The sequence below is a fragment of the Notamacropus eugenii genome, chromosome 3 (assembly GCF_028372415.1).
Source record: "Notamacropus eugenii isolate mMacEug1 chromosome 3, mMacEug1.pri_v2, whole genome shotgun sequence".
Taxonomy (NCBI): domain Eukaryota; kingdom Metazoa; phylum Chordata; class Mammalia; order Diprotodontia; family Macropodidae; genus Notamacropus; species Notamacropus eugenii.
The window spans coordinates 429,277,160-429,297,622 of record NC_092874.1 but is presented as its reverse complement, the minus strand read 5'-3'; the positions used below and the strand labels follow the sequence as shown (position 1 = coordinate 429,297,622).

The window sequence follows — 20,463 nt, the reverse complement described above, 5'->3', positions numbered from 1 at the left end:
GGAATCAAAAACTTCCCCTTGGATCAACTCACCATCCCATGACTTCTTAGACCCAGACTTCCTAACCTGGAATCATTCTCCTCCCTATATGAGTTATCTCCTCCATTTAGGACTACCTCACTTTTTAATTTATGTTCCAAAATCACATGACATGTAGTAAATGCTTTTTCATTTGTCTACATATTGTATGTTCCAGCCAAACTGAATACTAATTGTTCCTCAAATCCGAGTTCCTCTTCTCCATTTCCCACCTCTGTGCATTCCAACAAATCAAGCTCTGTTCTTAGAATGAACTCCCCTTCTACCTGTGCTGTTTAGAAACCTTATCTTCCTTTGGACCTCAACTCAAGTATTACCTCCTCCCTGAAGCCTTTCCTGATCCCAGTTGTTCCTGCCCCTGCTGCATTCTCCTTTCTCAAATTACCTTGTATTTATTTAACTACCTTCTTGTTGTTTGCCTCTTGTACACCATAAACTCTTTGAGGGCAGAGGGCTTTTCTTTTGTCTTTGTATATTAGAGTTTAACACAAACTTTTACACAAAATAGGAGCTTACTAAATATCATTGAATTAAACTTCAAATCTACTTCACATGATTCTATGGTGAAGAAGTTGAGGAAATAATAAAACTACTTCTATAATTTTAATAGTGATGGGGAGGAAAGAGATGGAATGGTAACTTGAGAGGATGGTAGGATCAAGTGAAGGGTTTCTTCTTTGTTAGTTTGTCAAAAGAGAGGAGAGACCCTACAGCAAATGTGAGAAAGAGAAAGGATTGTGGTTGGTGAAGGAGACAAAAGGGAGTGACATCAAGGGTATAACAAAGTGGAGAGGTTATCTGTTATTGTTGTTTTTAAGGGCCATCTCATCCTGTGAGATTGGAAAGAAAGAGGAGAGAATTAGTGAGAGCAGAGAAAAATGTTGAGGCATGGAGGAGGAGAGAGGAGGGACTTCAGGATGGACATTCTCAATAATCTCAGCAAAGCAGGAGATGAGGTCATCTCCTAAGAGGAGGTGGGGTGGAATTGAAGGCCAGAGGGGAGAGAAGGTTGTGTCTCCTGCACTGCCCCCTCTGATGCCTGTCAAAGCAGACATTTGAGAATTATTGGCACTAGTGTGGTCAGGATCCCACATGTTTCCTTAATTAGTTAGAAATGAGACCCAGTAAAGGAAGTAAAGAGTTCTCTTTTAAAAGGGAGGGACTTGGTTGAAAAATTCCTTGAGCCAATGTAATGGACTCAAACTTTAATTTATACTGCTTTTAGGATAATTCTCCAAATTGATGCTTCAGAATGGTACTTAAGATAAAATTATATCCTGAGTTTTTTCCCTCTTTGCTGAGAAATTCTTACTAATTGAATGTCATTGTCGAATTAGTTCTCTCATTCTCTATGGAGGTAGAAGACAAGTATTAACATTAATATTCTCAACTTAGAAATCCTTATTATGCCCTTTGAGGATCAATAGGCAAACAATAAGATTATAAAGAAAAATTAAAAAGAGAGGACAAAAATTCAGGGCTCCTAAATTCCAGTGTGAATTACCCTTCATAATTTGTGACGGGAGAGTTGAGTTGTGAGATGATCCTAATGCTGTCCTCCTTCCATATTTTTTTCCATATTTATGGATAGATGTCAATATATTTGTCCGTGTCATTGTTTTACCTTCTGGATATATTATGGAAATCAGAGGAGCTAGATTTGAATCCCTGCTCTTTGGTATAGCTGGACTTGGAGCCAAAGGATCTAGGTTCAGATCTTGGTTCTGCTAATTACTATGTAATCTCGAGCAAATCACGCTCTAGGTTTCAGTTTTCCAGTCTGTAAAATGAAGGGGTTGGACTAAGCAATCTCTAAAGTCCAGGTCTCAATTTATGATCCAATGTGTTTGGTGAGCCAATTTCATCAGAGAGTTCTAAGAATTAAAAGACCAGCATAAAGAACCTAGCTCAAAATGAGGAAGCAGAGTGGTTGACTTTGAGGTCAAACTTTGTTTATTTAGTATATGCTGAGACCTCAGGGCTGGCAACCAGTACCAGTACTTGTTCCATAACCTAACCATATGTTTATGTACTGGGTTCATTGAGAGTGGAATCCTGACTTTTCAATATTTTGGGGCATAGTCTAGGATTTTCCCAAAAGGGGAAGGGGGAGTGAAATAGATATACTCAATGTACCAATATGAAATAGGTATAGAACAAGTAACTAATTCTTAATTGACCCTATTTTGGGTTTTCTTGGCAAAGACACTGGAGTGGTTTGCTATTTCCTTCTCCAGCTCCTTTTACAGATGAAGAAATTGAGGCAAACAGGATTTAAGTGATTTGCCCAGGGTCACACAGCTAGAAAGTATCTGAGACTAGATTTCTTGACTCCAGGTAGGGCACTCTATTCACTGTGTTATCCAGCTGCCCAAACAATAACAACAATTAATTCCTATTTGGAGAAAGCAATAATTAGCACTAGAGCATTGTGTACTGCATGACCAAATGACCAGAACAGCATTCTGTAGCTCCCTGATTACTATTGCATAGTCAGTTGGAAAGTCAATTTTAAGGCTCACTGGGACATAAAACATGTCCTACAGGACCACGAAGTGCCATTTCACATTTTACCTGTGTATTAAGCACTACCTAAATTAAACATCCCCCAGCTCAATCTTTGTGATCACCTCTGATCAATGCAAACAATTTCCTTTTCAAAAACTGAATTCTGCTACTCTTGCTGAAACTGAAATTGCCCTCATCACTAGCTAGCACCTGTATCTGCCAAAACTTCAGATCTACTAATGGGGATGAAACCTCAAAAGGTAGGCAAAGGCAGCCAAGCACTTTAGAGAGTGCAGGCTCATGTGGATTAAGTTCCCCTGCCCTAGATACCACATGGACAAAGTCATCATGATCCCAGGATAGAAAGGGACCCTATTTCTTGCCATCCCTACCGGTATTACATTTTGTCATCCTGAGAGTTGTAGCCAGGAAAAGCCAGAAGTTATCCTCTCTTTTCTTCAAAGGTCCTTTGGGTTCTCAGTTATTCCAGCTCAGCAGCCAATCAGTAGACTCAGAGCAGATGAGTCATGCAGGGCCTTGGGTGTAACACCTGCTACCCCTACTTTATAGTTTTTGCCCAGAGTAAAAAGGAGGTGCTGAAAAATGGGAGCGTGTTTGTCACAGCACTGGATTATGCTTTTTCCTAACCAGAACTTGAGTTTCTCATGCTAAACATCTTGTAGTCTTCACTGCTATCATCCCTATTCTATTTTCTCACATCTTATGAGAATCTTACCTGATATGCTTTTATGCCAAGTTTCTCAAAGTAATAAGATCAACACTAAGAATTTATTGAACTTTATTGAGTTTCTACTACATGGTAGTGATGGTGAAGGGGACTGGAGGTGGGATGGTGGGGTGTACTAATTAAAATGTATGATATACAAAGATGAATGAGTGTTATCAAGGAGTTTGCAATTTAGTTGGTGAGATAAGATACAAATTTTGGAAAATAGTTAATAGTAATATATTACTTAGGAAATAGTAATATAGTAAGTAGTAAAAATAGCAATGACTAAAAATAGGAAAAATAAATAAAAATGGTAATAAAAGATTTGAATTGTGGCTCAAGACAATAGGTCATAGGATCATAAAAATAACTAATATTTACATATTGCTATAAAGTTCACAAAATACTATCCTCAAAACAACCCTGTACAATAAATAATACAAGAACTATTACACCCATTTTATAGATGTATATATAGGAAGTAAGGGTTAGTTAAATGACTCACCCAGAAAAGTAAGCATCAAAATTAGAATCAGGTCTTCTGATGTCATACTCACTGCCTTTTTTTCTAGAATATCTCATGAGCAAGTGCTGTAGAAAATCAGAGGAGGGACAAGATCATTTCAGTCTGAAAAAAGGACCTGTCTGACCAACTTTATGGAGGAGCTGGAAGTTGTGATAGGTTTGGAAGAATGGCTGGAGTTCAAATAGATGGATAGAAAGTAGAAAGGAATTGAGAATGATGTAGCAGAAAAATACACAGTACATGAAAGGAATAATGAATAAGTGAATTTCACAAAAAGCATTTGCTTTTGTTTACAGGGGTGAAGTAATAAATGGAGGATTTGGCCTGGTTCTGGATGGAACTGAAGAAGCCGAACAGAAAGCTAGAATGATGCTAAGTTGGGATGTGTCCAATGGAGTAAGCACATTGACAAACCTTGTTCCCCTAATTCTGTCAAAGGCGCCATTATGTTTTCTTGGTCCCCAAATTTTGACTCTTCCTTTTCCATTCCACCAGTCCAAACAGTCAGTGTGCTTTAAATCATTCCTTCAAAATGTCTCTTGCTCTTGTCCCCTTTTTTCTTTCCTTCGAACACCATCTTATAGCTTGAGTTATGGAAAGGCAATATAACCTTCTAATTTGTCTCCCATCTCTCTCCTCTCTCTCTCTCTCTCTCTCTCTCTCTCTCTCTCTCTCTCTCTCTCTCTCTCTCTCTCTCTCTCTCTCTCCTTCTGTCTTCCTAAAACACAGATTTTACCATGTCAATTTCCCTATCCCCAAATCTCCAACAGCTTCCCAATAACTAATCAAACTTATATTCTTTGCTCCAACATTCAACATTCTCTGCAACCTGACCTTATCCTGCCTATTCTTCTATCACCATGCTAGGAAACATAATCTTCTGTTTTGGAGGCACCAAACTTTAGACCTTTCTTCTTGTGTTTGTAGATAGACTATATTATTCAGCAAAGCTGTCGGCCAGTCAGATCATATTCTGATTTCAAGTTCTACCTTTGAAAAGTTCTCTTTTCTCCTTTAGAATCTCTCATTTTAGTAAAATCAGAGAAATGTTTATGCATTGGCTGTTTACTGTATGTTCGAAACTGTGCTACTTGCCATATGAGAAAATAATATAGAAGTCACTTTATGTAATGACTTAAGTAGAGAAATTTGAAATCAATAGGTCAGGTCCTATGGAAAAATCAATCTGTGTAGCCAGATGCTTCCTTTCCATGGTCATTAACATGTACCACATCTATCTAGAAGTTTGTCCCTGGGAAAAACTCAGAGGACCAGGGATAAATCATACCTTGCCCCCAGGTGAAATCAGTAGACATCAAGGGACTCCCTGAAGAAGAGATGAGATCATAAAAATGTAAGACACAACTCAAAAGACAAGTATTTAATAAGAGAAGGCATTCTCCAGGATTGGGGAAAGTTATCTGATTATATGTCCATGAGCTTCATATTTTTTAAAGATCCCAGCATGGGGACATCAGTCCCATGTCACCCTTCTCTGTCTACCACCTCATCACTGCTCAATAGCTCCAGAGTTCAAGGCCTAGGACCATGGCTTCACTACTCTAGGAACCACTTTGCATACTTGAAAATTTTTTACATGGTGCCCATCCAAAGAAATTAAGTGTTATAAGTCTTTGAATCTATACTGGAAATGTGTTTGGGGGGAGGGGTTGGGGGTTTCTCTGTGGGTTTTTTTACACTGACATCCCATCCACCTCATTATGAAACCCTTATTGACAGGTGGCACGGCGTTCCTGGTCAGGAAATAAGAAAGCATATGAAATCATCTGCCAGACAATGGAAGAAAATCAGAAACTGAATGTCACCCTTCCTTATGATGTACTGGATGAAAGCATTTTGGAAAAAGCTCTACGATGTTAGATGCTAGGCAAGGACTCAAGAAAGGAATTAGGCTTTTTTTTTGCTCTATTTCTTCAACAATAATAATTATCATCATTTATGTTTGCCTGGTTCTTATCATTTCAAAAATGCCTTCCTATCAATTATCTCAGTGAAGTCTCATTACCTGCATTTTCCAGAGGGAGAAATTGAGGCTGAGATAGGTGAAGGGTCAGACTGCAGCATTGATTAAATGTCTACCATGTGTCAGGCAGAGCCAGGAGTAGAAATCAGGTTTCCTGGCTCCCTGTTCAATGCCATTTACGCTATGCTACTATGAATATCCTTAGCAGAGAGACTTGGAACTTTCCTAATTGCTACTTCATTGCTACATTTGGGGGTCGTGGTAATAAAGACTTATGAAACTAGGGAAAGACGGAGCATCGTTTTTTGCTTTCTGGTGAAGGATATGGTAAAAATAGTTGTGTAGGAGTCCAGTGGAGGAGTTTTTCTTGAGAAACAAATAATCTAAACAAGAAGGAATGACCATGGCATATTTTGGAATTAATAAGGAGGAGGGCCTCATTGAAGCAGAGGGTATGAGTTGGGGAACAGAGAAGGTTCCAGTTGCTAAGACAGTATGAGGTCAGACTATAATGAACCTTGAAAACAAGCAGGAGAGTTGGCACAGTCATCAATTTCCATTGTTTTTACTTTTCAAGGTACCAATAGAAGATATGACCTATCAATCATTATTAAAGACTTCGAGGTTTCAAACCAATCAACATGTATTCATTAAGCAGTTACTATGTTCCCAGCACTGTGCTAGGCACTACGGATACAAATATAAAGAATGAAAGGATAAAGGAATGTCACAAAAACCCAGAGGGGAGAGAGCATCCAGGATACGAGAGTAGTTAACAGAATCAAACACAGCAGATGGGTCAGGAAAGATGAAGACTGAGACAATACCAGAAAATCTGACAATTTAGAGATCATTGGTAATTTTAGGGAGAGTAGCTTTTAATTGAGTAATAATATTGGAAGCTAGATTAAATGGGAAGAAAGCAGTTAGGAGGAGCAAGTGTAGACAGCCTTTTTCTAGTTTAGCTGAGAAAAGCAAATGTCAAAACACTATAGCTTGAGGGGATGGTAGGGTTTACTAAAGGGTTTTTAAGGAGACTTGAAATCACGAGGGAAGGAAAGAGAAAATAGGGAGAGGCTGAAGATTAGAGATGGAGGAGATGAATGAAGATGCAATCTTTTGGAGAATGTGGGAGGGGATGGGGTCAAATGTATAGATAGAGGGATTGGCCTCTGAAGAGAAGAGCTATATTTTTTGTCAGAGACTAGGGAAAAAGAGCAGAGATTGGAGGTTGAAGTCAAGGGGTTTTGAGATCAGTGGAAGAGAGGTCATGGGGAAAGACCTTAATTTCTCAGTAAAATAAAGGGTGAGGTCAATAGCTAAGGAGGATATGGATGAGGTTGGTTTGAGGAGAGAAGGTTTGAAATTGCTTCCCTGGGGAGTGAAATAGGGAATCAACTAGGGAGGAGTGAAAGGATAGCTTGATGTAGTGAGGGTCCCTTTGCAGTTGGGTAACATGTATCCAATGAACGGTGTTGGGGAGGCTTTCTCCAGTTCCATCAAGAGTAGGTGAATGTGCTGTCCACATCCAGAAAAAGAACTATGGAGTCTGAATGCAGATCAAACAATACTATAAGCTTTATCTGTTTCCTCTTTCTCGTGGTTCCTTCCATTGGTTCTAATTCTTCTTTACAACATGACTAATGTGAAACTATGCTTAATATACGTAGAGTCTATATCAGATTGAATGTCATCTTGGGGAAAGGGGAGGAGAAGGAGGGGAAGGATATTTAGAATTCAAGATCTTATGAAACTGAATATTGAAAACTAAACATGTATACATATATATGTCTATATGTCCATATGCGTATGTTCACATATATATATATGTATATATATACATATATATATATTTAAAGTAAGTGATTAGGAGTAGAGAAGGCAGAGGGTGGTAGTAATCCTGGACCAGGGGTGAAAGATGAACAGCATTAGGACAATGTGACTGAAGTATTCTAGATTCAAGAACAATGTAGAATTGACATTGAAAAAGAAGGAACATGACATCAGAGCTGGGGTAATGGATTGAGAAAGTACTAAACAGTAGAGGGATGTGGAGGTTTTGTTAAGAGTAAGGTATAGGTTTGGGAGAGGTAAGTATATGAAGAGGGTCGGATAGAGGAATGTAGACAGTTTTCTACTTTTAAAGCATGACAACAAATTGTTTTCTCTCTATCACAGGTGGTTTGCTTTACCTCTGGAAGGATGCTTTTTGAAAAATTAAAATATGATAGATCAAGTAGGGAATACTAGTATAGCCTATATGAGCTCTAAAAATTCACTTCCTGAGCCCTTGAACAAGATTATATCTTCCCCTTGTAGTTTTAGGGATACCTCTGAGGAGCAGACAGTGTTACTCTGATGCCATTAGCTCGAGACTCTACTGGTGTGCTATCCCTAAAGATTATCTGTAGAGAGTTGTTTTATTCAGTCATTTTTACATGCCCATTTTAGGAAGGGGCATTTACTAAAGTGACATAGTAAGAACAGTTGGAACAAATCATCTCCCCCAAAGTCTGTGACACACGCTCCTATAAGTACACACAGGGTCAAGGGGAAAATGGGCTCAGGCTTTGAGAATATATGTGGCAAATGGGTAACATAGCTCATGGCTGCTAAAACTCCTTTTGGTAGGGTGCTCCAGAAGTCTCCCCTAAACATAGTGTAATTTCTTTGCTGGAACCCTGAATTCATATACAGCCTGTCTTTGGCTCCCAGTATGGGCACTGTCATACATAGCTGGTCTGGGGATGCCACTAGGATGCCAGTGGGGAAATAGGAAGCCCCAAATCTTTAAGAACCTTTAAAGACTGCAAGATCTCACTCCAGCCAAAGGGGCAGAATGTGGAGGAGACCCACGGTGAAGCTGAGGCTTCTCTTTCCCTTCCCTCCTTAGGGGTTTTTACTAGATTGCCATGCATGCTTAGTGGCAGCTAGGTGGCACAGTGGATAGTATTAAACTTGGAGCTGAGTTTAAGGTGTCTATGGGACATCCAATTTAAAATATTCAATATCACTAGTTGGTGATGTGGGACTGGAGCTTGGCAGATGGATTAGCTGAATATGTAGATCTGTTAGTTATCTGCAGGGCAGCTAGGTGGAGCAGTGGACAGTTTACCCTGCCTGGAGTCTGGAAGACCTGAGTTCAAATCCAACCTCAGACCCTTATTAGTTGTGTGACCCTGGGCAAGTCACTTAACCCCATTTGCTTCAGTTTGTTTCTTCATATTCAAAATGAGCTAGAGAAGGAAATGACAAACCACTCCAGTATCTTTGCCAAGAAAATCCCAAATGGGGTCATGAAGAGTCAGACCTAATGTGTTCCCCAACACTGAACCCTCACGACTCATTTCATTTCTTTCATGGTACACACACTTTATAGCAAAACAATTTGTGTGAATCTTATCTCCTCCTTTGAGAAGCTATTAGGGTCTCAGGGTCTGGAACTTGGTCACAGGACCTGCGACCATGCCTTGTTAAAGTGGTGGAAGCTCTGTGGATATTTGTTGAGTTCCCTCAAAAGAAGGCTTTGTTCCCAATTCCCCAGCAGAACAAAGAACGAGAAACCTATATGTCTGAGCTAAAAGATAATCTTCCATTGCTTTTTGTGGTTTCTGTGTCTCAGATCTCTGGGTCTTGGGATAAAAGCTCTCTCTAGTAGCTACACGTCAGTGGATTTTTAGCTAGAGTTTAGTGACTAGACCAAAAGCTATGGTGGTAACAACAATCCTATGAGCCAGAAGATTTGCACCTTTTATTATTTTTCCAAACAGCTTTCTAAGACTCTAAGTTTCAGATGAGTTTTAGATGTTGGTGAGTTGATGATGCTGATGAGTTCCTCTCACTTACAGGAGAGTCTCTGGAAATAGCACTTCTCACATGCCTCCTTTGTCCTTCTCCATCTTGTTTGGCATCAGTTGGCTCTTCTGATACTTCTGTAGAGCCTCTCTAGATCTCATACTACAACAATAATTCATAGACGGAGGCGCTGAGTACTTTCAAGACAAATTCAGAAGTTGACATTGAAAGATGACATTCATTTTGTTTGTTTCAGTTGTAGAGGGAAGCAGAGAATTTATAGTCCTTTAAAATTTTGAGAGCAAAAGCAAAAGTTTGAGTAGATGTCTTAAAAAATTCAATATTTGGGGACTAAGATTTCTCTATGACTGCTATATATACAGCAGGGGACCAAAATATCCTTGAAACGTCAAGTTGTCCTAAGAACATATCTACAGCAGAGGGTGCTGTAGGCCTAATGAAACCAACCAAGTGGATAATAATTTAAAACAAAAATAAAAGCAAAATTGGTGGTTTTAAAAGTATAACTTATTCACTACTCTATACAAAAAATATTGTAAAAAGAAAAAATAAGATATATTTTATTCAAAAATATACATAGAAGTTCTATTTATAAGAGACAAACTTGGAAATAACTGATATTCCCCCTCCCCCAACGGTAGAATGACTGAATAACTCATGGTATAATAATGAAATTTAATGGTGATGCAAAAAAACCCCAAACCAGCTAATGCATATGGAGGGAAATGTCAAGAACTACTCAAAACAGTGCAAAAGTAGTTCAGAAGAACCAGAAATGTAAACACGGTGACCACAACTAAATATAATTTCTTCAAAGGGAGAAGAAACAATGTCAGAGGTTACATAAAGAAACCCAACTTCAGACACACTTGGAAGGTCTCACAGGACAAAAACATTTTAATATGCTGTTTGTTGGTTCGTTTAGCTCAACCCTGTTAAGTGTTCATAGTTTACATAAGATTTTACTTACTTTATTTTGCTGATGGTTGTTTATAATAAAAGTATTTTACATGTTCTACATCTTTACACAACCAAGACAAGTATGGAAGCACTTACTTAGCATCTACTCTAGGACTGCAGGCAACAAAGAAAAACAAACAGAGATTATCTCTTTGACCTCTCAGAGTATCCCCAATTTCAAGGGCAAAAAAGGCGTACTTTTAAACAAGGATTTGCAAAAGGAATACTCTGTCAGGTTATTATAATTATAAGATACAGCCAGTCCTTTAGATATTTACAATAATATTCCAGACATAATATTTGGCTACTACTTAGTTCTGGTACTCATTACATCTCACTTGAACGATTATTTCAGCTTCCTAATTTGACCTTCCTGACTCATCTTGACCACAGATCCTACTGTGTCATTCATTCCCTTTCCTCCATGAACTTCAGTGGTTCTCCATTGCCTTTAGGAGACTGGAAATTTCTGTTTGACAAGCTTGCCCCACTCTACCTTTCTAACCTTGTTGCACATTGCAACCTTTCCCACACTCCATTCAGCCAAACCAGGCTTCTCTCTGACCTCACACATGGCATCCCTGTTCTTGTATCCATACCTTTTACACAAGATTGCTCTTCCATCCCTGGAGTGCATGCCTGCCCCTCACAATACTCCTGACTTCCTTCAACAGGCACCACTTTCTGTTACAGGATGCCTTCCAAGATCTCTTGGCTTCAAAGTGAATTTCCCCCCTAAGTATATTGTGTTTCTTTTTTAAAATTTATTCTGGATATGTTTATAAGTGTACATGTTGTGTCTTCCGGCAGCATAAGCTCCTTGAGCACAGGGATTCTCTCATTATTTGACCTTTTTATTTCCAGAACTTGTTATAGTGCCTGGTAGATAATAGTTGAGTAAATCTTGCTGATTGTCAAGACATTCATACATATATGACAGAACTGGAATACACAGAATATACAGTTAAGAACACAGGTAAATGTTGAATTGTTGGGGTATAGATAATAAATGTTGTTGATGGAAGGCAGAGATTAGCATGAGCTGGAATAGTCAAGAAAGGCTTGATGGAAGAGGTGGGCCTTAAAAAAGAATAGGGGTTTCAGAAAAACTTGGAAAGACTCACATGAACTGATGCAAAGGGAAGTGAGCAGAACCAGAAGAACAATGTACACAGTAACAGGAATACTGTATGATGATCAACTATGAATGACTTAGCCATTCTCAGGAATACAATGATGCAAGACAATTTCAAAGGATTTATGATGAAAAATGCTATCTTCTCTACAAAAATAACTGATTGGGTCTGAATGTATATTGAAGCAGTTTTTTTTTTAAGTTTATTTTTCTTGGTTTCGATCTGTGTTTTCTTTTGCAACATGACTAATATGGAAATATGTTTTGCATGACTTCACATGTATAATCCAAATCAAATTGCTTGTCCTCTTAAGGGGAGGGAGAAAGAGAATTTGGATATCAAAATTTTAAAAATAGAAATGTTAAAAGAATTACATGTAATTGAGAAAAGTTAAATAAAATGAACAAAAAATAAGATATGAGTAGGATTAAAATAAATAAAAAATGGGCAGGAGAAGACTTTACAAACATAAGGAAGATATCACCAAATGCATTAGTCCTTAAAGTGAGTGTCCTCCCCTCTCCTCTTCAAAGTCCTGTCCTCGCTCCTATCCTCATTCTCTCTCTCTCTCTCTCTCTCTCTCTCTCTCTCTCTCTCTCTCTCTCTCTCTCTCTCTCTCTCTCTCTCTCTCTCCTCTCTGCTTCAGCAATGTCATTCATTCATCCCCCTAGTTCAACTATCATGCATATGCAGATGTTTCCAAATTCACATATTTAGCCCTTACCTCTCTCCAAAGCGTTAAACCCACATCTCTAACTCCCTGGAGGATTTCTTTCCTTGCCTATCCAGTTAGCTCCTCAAATTCAACCTGTGCAAAGACCTAGTTCATGATCTTTCCCCGCTTATTTTCTCTGACAGTACCACCACCCTAGTATAGGTCCTCATCACCTCACACTTGAACTATTGAAATAGCCTGCAGGTTGGTCCCCTTGCCTTACATCTCTCCTCACTCCAATTTATCCTCTGCTTGACTATCAAAGGAATCCTCCTTGTGTCAGTCTGATCATGTCATTCAGTAAACCTCAGTGGCTCCCTATTACCTCAAGGATCATTTCTTGAACGTGACCCTCCATCTCGTGACTCTAGGCATTTTCATTGCCTATCTCCCATGCCTGGAATGCTCTCCCTCCTCATCTCTGCTTCCTGGCTTCCCTAAACCTCAGCTGAAAGTCCCACATTCTGCAAGAAGCCCAGTGCTTCTTAATCTTAGTGCCTTCCCTTAGTTGTTTGAATCTTGACTCCACCTTTAAAGTTCCTTGAGGGCAGGCACTGTCTTTTGCTTTTCTTTGTAGAGGATTTCTTATCAAACTGATGGAGTAAACAGATTGTAAATTGACTGTTTCTTTTGAGAACAAATACCTTGTAGAAATTTTTACTCTAGCCTTTGGTGATTGTGCTGATTCCAAATGATGAACTGGGGTAGAGGTGACTCCAGGTCCAGTAGTTCTGGACTTAGAATCAGGAAATCTAAATTCAAATTATGATTCTGATATCTGATAGTTGCAAAGACCCTTGGCAAATCACTTAACATCTCTGAGTCTCTCTATTACAGGGTTCTTCTTGACGTGTGTGTGTGTGTGTGTGTGTATTGTGGACCCCTTTGGCAATTTGGTGAAACCTATGGAATCCTCAGAATGACGATTCTTTTTAAATGCACAAAATGAAATACATAGGATTACCAAGGAAATCAATTATACTGAACTATAATTATCAAAATATTGAAAACAAAACTGAAAAATCAAATTTATGGACATCTTGAAATCTGTCCCCAGACCCTGGGTTCAAAACTCCTGCGCTATTGCCCTCTATCAAATGGGGACAACAATGCTTGGAGTCCTTACTTCATAGATGTTTGTGAGCGAAGCATCTTCTAAAATAGAAAGCACAATGCAAACTGAGTTGTATACTTGTGAAACAGCACAGGAGGACCCCTGCTTGGCAAATCTTTATTAGTTTATCATATAATGGCAAAAATATTCTTCGGTGTCATGACCGTTTTTACTAATGTTCACCTACTTTGGATTAACACTTTAAATTCAACATTCGGTGCAACAGAACGATCAGCAAATGTTTGATCCTTTGTCAGGGTTGGCTGAACATCAGGATGGCAACTAAGGCACCAAGCTGGTTTTTGTATCGAAGCAAATGCTATTTTAGTCTTCTTAAATTTTTTCCAGATAAAATCACAAAAAAGGAGATAATAGAAAAAGAGACATAAGATCCTTACCATGACCTCTGGGGACTTACTTTCGTTGAGGAAAATTACTTGGTTATAGGAAACAATTTTAAAACTGTGAATAATTAAATAGTGAATTATGTGATTAGGCCTACCTATTTATATATTAGTCTTGAGTCAGTGAGTAAGCACTTAACTGTATGTTAGGCACTGTGCTAAGTGCTAGGAATACCAAAAAAAGGGCAAAAACAGCCTGTCCTCAAAGCCCTTCCATTTGAATAGACATCTAAGGCATATATACATACACAACACACACACACACACACACACACACACACACACATATATATGAAACACATACACTATTTTTACCATGTTATTTGAGCAAATACCTTTGGTAAAAAGTAATTAAGATTACTGTATGAATATCAATGGGGACTATTGCATTTGGCACTCACGATCAATAGTAGGGGAGACAGTGTCTGAGTTATCTCTAGAACCTGGAGGAGGAGGAGTAGCTGCCCTCTGGGAACCCAACCTACCAATTCAAACAAAAGTTGGGGAATGCTGCTATTTCTTTATTATTATTATTTCTGACTCCCTTCCTCCTCCTTCATCTCCCTTGAATGATGCCCCTTCATGGCACCTTGAATGGTACCATGTTCATTTTCACTTATCCAAATCCTACTCCTCTGTTCTAGAAGGCTCAGTGGAAGAATATGTCTAGAACCTTGTTTCTACTGCCCTCATCACAGTAATCGTATTCTATATGTGTCAAATTCTCCTACTAGATTACTAAACTGTTTAAGGACAGTGCCTATGTCTTACACTTTGCTGCATTTCCTTGCACAAAGCCTTGCAAATATTAATTTCATTGTGTATGATCCATAGATAAATTATATTACCTTGAGTGAAGATGGAATCTTTAGTATGGGTTAATTACTTTAGCTGTCACACTGAAAAGGACAGACAGCCTAACACTGGCACTCACACTATACGGTACAAAAACAATTCTTAGTTCTAAAAACAAACATTAATGGTTTTTAACTCTGTAGATCTTTCCACATAGGATATTGCATGGTGTGGCAGGAAGAATGTTAGACTTGTGATGTTAGCCAGGTCTGATTTAGGCTGGTGTTGTGGGTCAGGTTTGGGAAGGGAATGAAATGAGGCCCTCATAGACCATCTAACATCCTATAATGTTTACTAAACAGCATGGGGTGGACACTCGGCCAGAATACAGCACTGATTCAGCTGTTTGCATTCAGGGTGGCTTCTATTTTCCCATGATGGAGTTTCTGTCAGAACACTACGTGAAACCCAAAGAGGAAGCTGACTCCCCCTGAGAGGTGTTTACATACTTGGTGACCAGGAAGCCAGGTCAAAATATGGAAACTTGGTCTCCTAGACCAAATAAGTCTCAAGGAGGATTTTGTGACCTTTTAAAAGCTGATTTTTTTATTGATTGCTTTTGTTTTTAACAACACCTAGATTTCTCCCATACAACCTTTCCCCTCTCCAGAGAGCCATCCCTTATAGCAATTTTTTTTTAAAGAAAAGAAAAGCAAAAGAATTCAGCAAAATTGATCAATATACCCAAACAATCTTATAATAAATATGCAATCTTCACAACTATGGTCTACTCTTCCCCTTTTCCCCAATCTCTGCATAGGTGTCTTCTCAAAATATTTCCCTTGATACTGCTTCACCTTCATGTTTTGTTATGTAGTCTTTTAAAAAAATTTTTACGTGTTAATCTTTCTGTTTACAGAGTTGTAGCTGTTGAGTATGTTGTTTTCTTGCCTCTGCTTTCTTCGCTGCTCTCAGAAGTGCCTTTCATTTAAGTATTTCAGGGTTTCTCTGTATTTACCATATTCATGGCTTCTTAAGGCGCAGGGATATTCTGTAACATTCAGACTGAAATTTATTTATTCTCCAGTCGATGGATTTTTATTTTGTTTCCAGTTCTTTGCTACTACAAAAAATATTGTTATAAATGTTTGGGGGCATATGGAGTGTTTTTTCAGTGACCTCTGTGGAGTATATGTTGAAAAATATGGGCCAAAGAGCATGGACGTTTTAGTAACTTTATTCGTACCATTGCAAACTGCTTTCCAGAATGGGTTCCACCATTCTGTACCAACAATACATTAATGTGCTTCTCTCTCCATCCCCCCTCCCTCTCTCTCCCCCCCACCCCAGTCCCAGAAAGTACTTGGGGTAGGGAATGAAGTTGGTGAAAAATAATTCCCAGTGTGAAAGATGGCTATAAACAAGCTTTGAGATACAGCCCTGGGTGTAAACTCAATATCAAATGGGAACCAGAAAGAAAATTAGCAACTAAGGAATGTGATGGGGGAGAGGAAAGGGGGGAGGCTAAAGCCACCAAATATCTCAAGAAAAAGAGATATACAGAGAAAATACTGAAATTGGAAAGGAAGATGATTATAAAAACATTCAAGAGATTACAAACCTCTGTAAAGTGCAAGACAAAGGAAACTGAACAAACATCTGATAAAATATAGCCTGGAACCATAGCAGGATGTTACAGAATAATTCAAGAGAGAAATCAGAATCTTGAGAGAAGTTAGAAGGCAAAAAAAACCCTGCTGAATTTGTGGCCAGCACAGCAGAAATGATTAGCAGGACAAAAAACACAAATCTAGCATGAATAGCAGATTGGGAAAACAAATATACTGAGGTGAGGAGTAGCAAAAAGGAATAGCCTTAAAAGAAAACTACAAAACAAAACATATTGATCTCGAAGACAAGGAGCTCAGTCAATTTAAGTATCCTAAGGGTTTCTCGAACACAACAAGGAAGGACTGCTGTATTCCTGATTTGTAACATATAATTTTAGTGGGACTGTGGTGAAAATCCACTTCCCAAAAGTAAGTATGTGTACAGCTCAGTGTGGCCTACCACACTGCCTCTGCAAGCAAACGGATCTTAATAAACACTAAAATTTTTATTCCGTGCAGGGCACCGTACCAGCCTGGGGAACAGAGGACAAAGGAAGACAGTGCCTACTCTCAGGGAGTATTCATACTACAGGTACAGATAAATGGAAACAAGGTAATTTGAGAAGGGAGAACCTCCCAACAAGGTCAGGTAGAACACGAGCTGAACTTCAAAAGATCAATGAGACAAAGATAAGAAGGTCAAGCATTCCAGACACGTGGTCCCCAGAGATGGGAGATCCAATTCGGAGTTCTAGTTGAGCTGGAATGTGGAGCATATAAAGGGGGCTGAGAGGAAATAAGACTTTCAAAGCAAGTTGGAACCAAATTATAGAGAGCTTTAAATGCCAGGCTGAGCCACAAAACAGCAGTATAACAGGCTTAAACCCTTCCAGAAGCCTTCCACCTCAGAATGCTTGGGGAATGAAAGCTTTAGTTAATTTTGGAGTTACCTTAGGGTTAATAGTACACATTCATTTGCTTCATTTTGCCTTGTTGGAATTTAAATGCCTAAATCCTTAGTAACATTTAGTAAACTAAGTAACCATTTAGTAACAACTTAGTAAAACTAAGTAACTAATTGCTGTTAACACTTTGCCTTTGTAACACTAAGCAGAATCCAGAGAGACTACTCTCTCTGCGGATGAGGAAATCCAGGACCACCTCAGGATATTCACTGAAAAGGTTTTGTAAATACCAGACAAGAAAGGGTTTTGAGATCACCCAGTCCAACCCTCTGATCTTACAAAGGGGGACACTAAGATCCGGAAGGAGGCAATAACTTGCTTAAGGTTTTGGAAGACAGATTACTGGCAAAGCTCTAACCAGATTTAGAGCTGTGACTTGAGAAGACATCTCTCACAAGCCTTTCATTTCACAGATAAGGAAACTGAGGCCCTAACAAGTTAGCCCCTGCCAGTCAGTGAGTCAACAAGCCTGTATGATGCCCCTGCCACGTATCAGGTTCTGTGCTGGGTCCTGGCATTCACTCCTCCAACCTGCCTCTCCAGTTTCCTTTGCTTTCCCTCCTGGCTTCCCAGCCTGCTTTACCCAGGAGTCATCTTTGATTGGTCCTTGGATCCACCCCCTTCTGGCCACTCCCCCAGTTCTGAGCCTCCTCTGGCTTAGTCTCTTTTCATAACCTGTCTTCCTGGTTTTAGTCTTTCCTATTTCTCAGCTATCCTCCACTGGCGGCCTCAACAACCTTGCTTGTCCCTTCCCAAATCCCCAGTGGCCCCTTACTGCCTCTTGGGCACAGATATACTCTTCAGCCTTGTCGTTAAACTTTTCAGTCTCTTTGCATATTACTCCCTCTTAGAAACTTTTCAGTTTTAGCCAGAGTAGCTCCCAGAACTTGGCACTCTACCTCTCATCTCCCTGAGTCTCTTTGCATTGGCAGGTGCCCAGGCCAGGGATGCACTGATTCTATTTCTGCCTGTCCTAGTTCATCACTTTTAAATCAGGTACTACCTCCTCATTGTTCCCCCTAGTTGTTGGGGCTTTCTTCTTTAATTTACCTTATATTCCACGTATACAAATGTTACCCACTCTTCAGTAATGCTCCCTGGCCATCACCCCCAACTTCCTTCCAACAGGTGACTTTGGCCTTATTTGGTAGAGCCCAGGCTTCCTCACCACTTCCAGGGCTTAATCTCCCTTTTACTTTCAGCCCCTCTTTGTGTATTAGAATACACAAATACTCCGTGTGAATAGCAGCTCCCTGAGGGCTTACTCTCTCCGGTTTACTGAGACACTTGTATCCCAGAAGTTCAGCACAATGCCGGATACCAAGTAAATCAACTCTTAATAAATGCTCTGTGTAGCTAAGCATAGAAGTCACTTTGTTTCTATCTACAATGGGGAGCACAACACATAGCAGTGGCTGTAATATAGCAGGCACTTAAATGTATGTTAATAATGACGATGATGATACTTAACATCTATCACTTCCTATGTGCTAGACACTGTGCTAAGGACTTTATAATCATTATGTCATTTGATCCTCACAACAACCCTGGAAGGTAGGTATGGTTATTATCCCCATTTTACAAATGAGTAAACAAAGGTTAAGTGACTTGCCCAATTTATTTGTGTCCAACCTACTGCTTTGCCCAAAGGGGACACCAAATATTTTGTCAAGTGGAATTTAACTGGCTTTGACTGTGTCATGTTCCCTCACTTTTACTGGTCTCAGTTTCCTTACTTGTAAAAAGGCAACAATTCAAATATTACTATTTTTGGCCTGAGTTTGATGTTAAAGCTAATGCCGCTGTGAGTATTTCTGTACCTTCCTTCAGAAATGAGGAAGCAGATGATTTCAAAATGATATGGAAAGACTTTGGTGAACCAATGCAGGATGAAATGAGTAGAAACAAAAAGATTTATATATACTATAATATAAACATTGCACATATGGACAATTTCAAGGATTTCTAGAAACTGAAGAATGAAATGAGCAGAACTAATTTATACACTATATTAAAAAAATAGAAACCACCCAAGTTTGAGACCTGTAGGCTATAATCAAGGTAATGACCGCGTATGTTTCTAAAAGACAGAGGATCAGGTGATAGGTTTAGGATGCAGCAGGAGACATTTTGGGGGGATAGACATTGAGGAATTTGTTATAAGGTTGGTTTGTTTTTTTTTCTCTCTCCATGGGGAGGGTGGAAGAGAGAAAAAAAATCAGATTTCTATTAATTTTTAAAAATAGAGAAGTATGTGTGGAGGATTACTATAGATACGAAATGCATGAACTTTCAGTAAACATCACTGTATTATTAAAGTTACTTAACTGTTTTTGTTACAAGGGACCTCTCACAAAATGTGAATAATCTGCAAATATCTGTAATGTGAAAAACCAAAACACAAAAATCAAACTGGGGGGAAAATTGGTACAATTGTAAGTATTTCTGTAAATAATTGTGTGTGTGTGAAATGAATAACCTCTCCCTTTGCCTAGTTTATCTTTGTTGACATACCAATCTGGAAAGCAGAGTGACAATACGTGAATAATCACGGGAGACCTGTGTTCTAGTTCCATTGAAGAGCCTGGGCTCTGCCATTAATTGGGCGCAGGACCTCCGCTTCAGTGTTCTAAATCTTAATTTCCTCTTCTCTCATACGAGGATAATGCTTGCATTAGCGAGGTAGGGGGCATTTGCTGTATGTGAGTTATTACTACAATTTTTATATCCTGTTTTTTCACCAGTGTAAAACCAAGAGGTCGGACCAGATTATATCCAGGGTCCCCTCCTGTTCTGGATCCTTCCCTATATGTAAAATGGGGACAAAAATACGCGTAATGTATTGTCCCGGGGGTTGTCTTGGAAGGAGGAAACCTAGATTCAAATACTAGCTCTTAACACTTAACTAAGTGGCCTCAGTTTCCTCTTCTGTAAAATCGGGCTAGCATCGTCTGCTCCTGAGAGTCTGTAGAACTGGTCTTTCAGGTCTCTGACTGCCCCTTATGGGCCCTGCGACCATGGGCAAGTGCCATGCCCCTCTGAGCCTCAGTGCCCTCACCTGCAAAATGCTGCAATGAATTTATTGGAGGAGCACTCATACTGAAAGCCTAGGGAATGGGCATCAAACTTCAACTCATTCCCACCGAGCCCCGGGCCTCAGT

At 39.3% G+C, this 20,463-nt stretch overlaps 1 protein-coding gene and 1 long non-coding RNA gene across 3 annotated transcripts in view; one reads left to right on the top strand and one right to left on the bottom strand.

The window, feature by feature from the left end:
- UROC1 (urocanate hydratase 1) overlaps positions 1-6,076 on the top strand; it is a 49,466-nt gene extending 43,390 nt beyond the window's left edge. For both annotated transcript variants that reach the window (XM_072598359.1, XM_072598358.1), the window contains 2 exons: positions 4,100-4,199; positions 5,544-6,076. In XM_072598359.1, the coding sequence (XP_072454460.1) occupies positions 4,100-4,199; positions 5,544-5,684 (241 nt within the window). In that variant the 3' untranslated portion in view covers positions 5,685-6,076. The remainder of the gene's footprint in view (positions 1-4,099; positions 4,200-5,543) is intronic.
- Positions 1-20,463, bottom strand: part of LOC140497431 (uncharacterized) — a 35,211-nt gene that overhangs the window by 12,466 nt on the left and 2,282 nt on the right. The gene's annotated exons all lie outside the window — the stretch shown is intronic.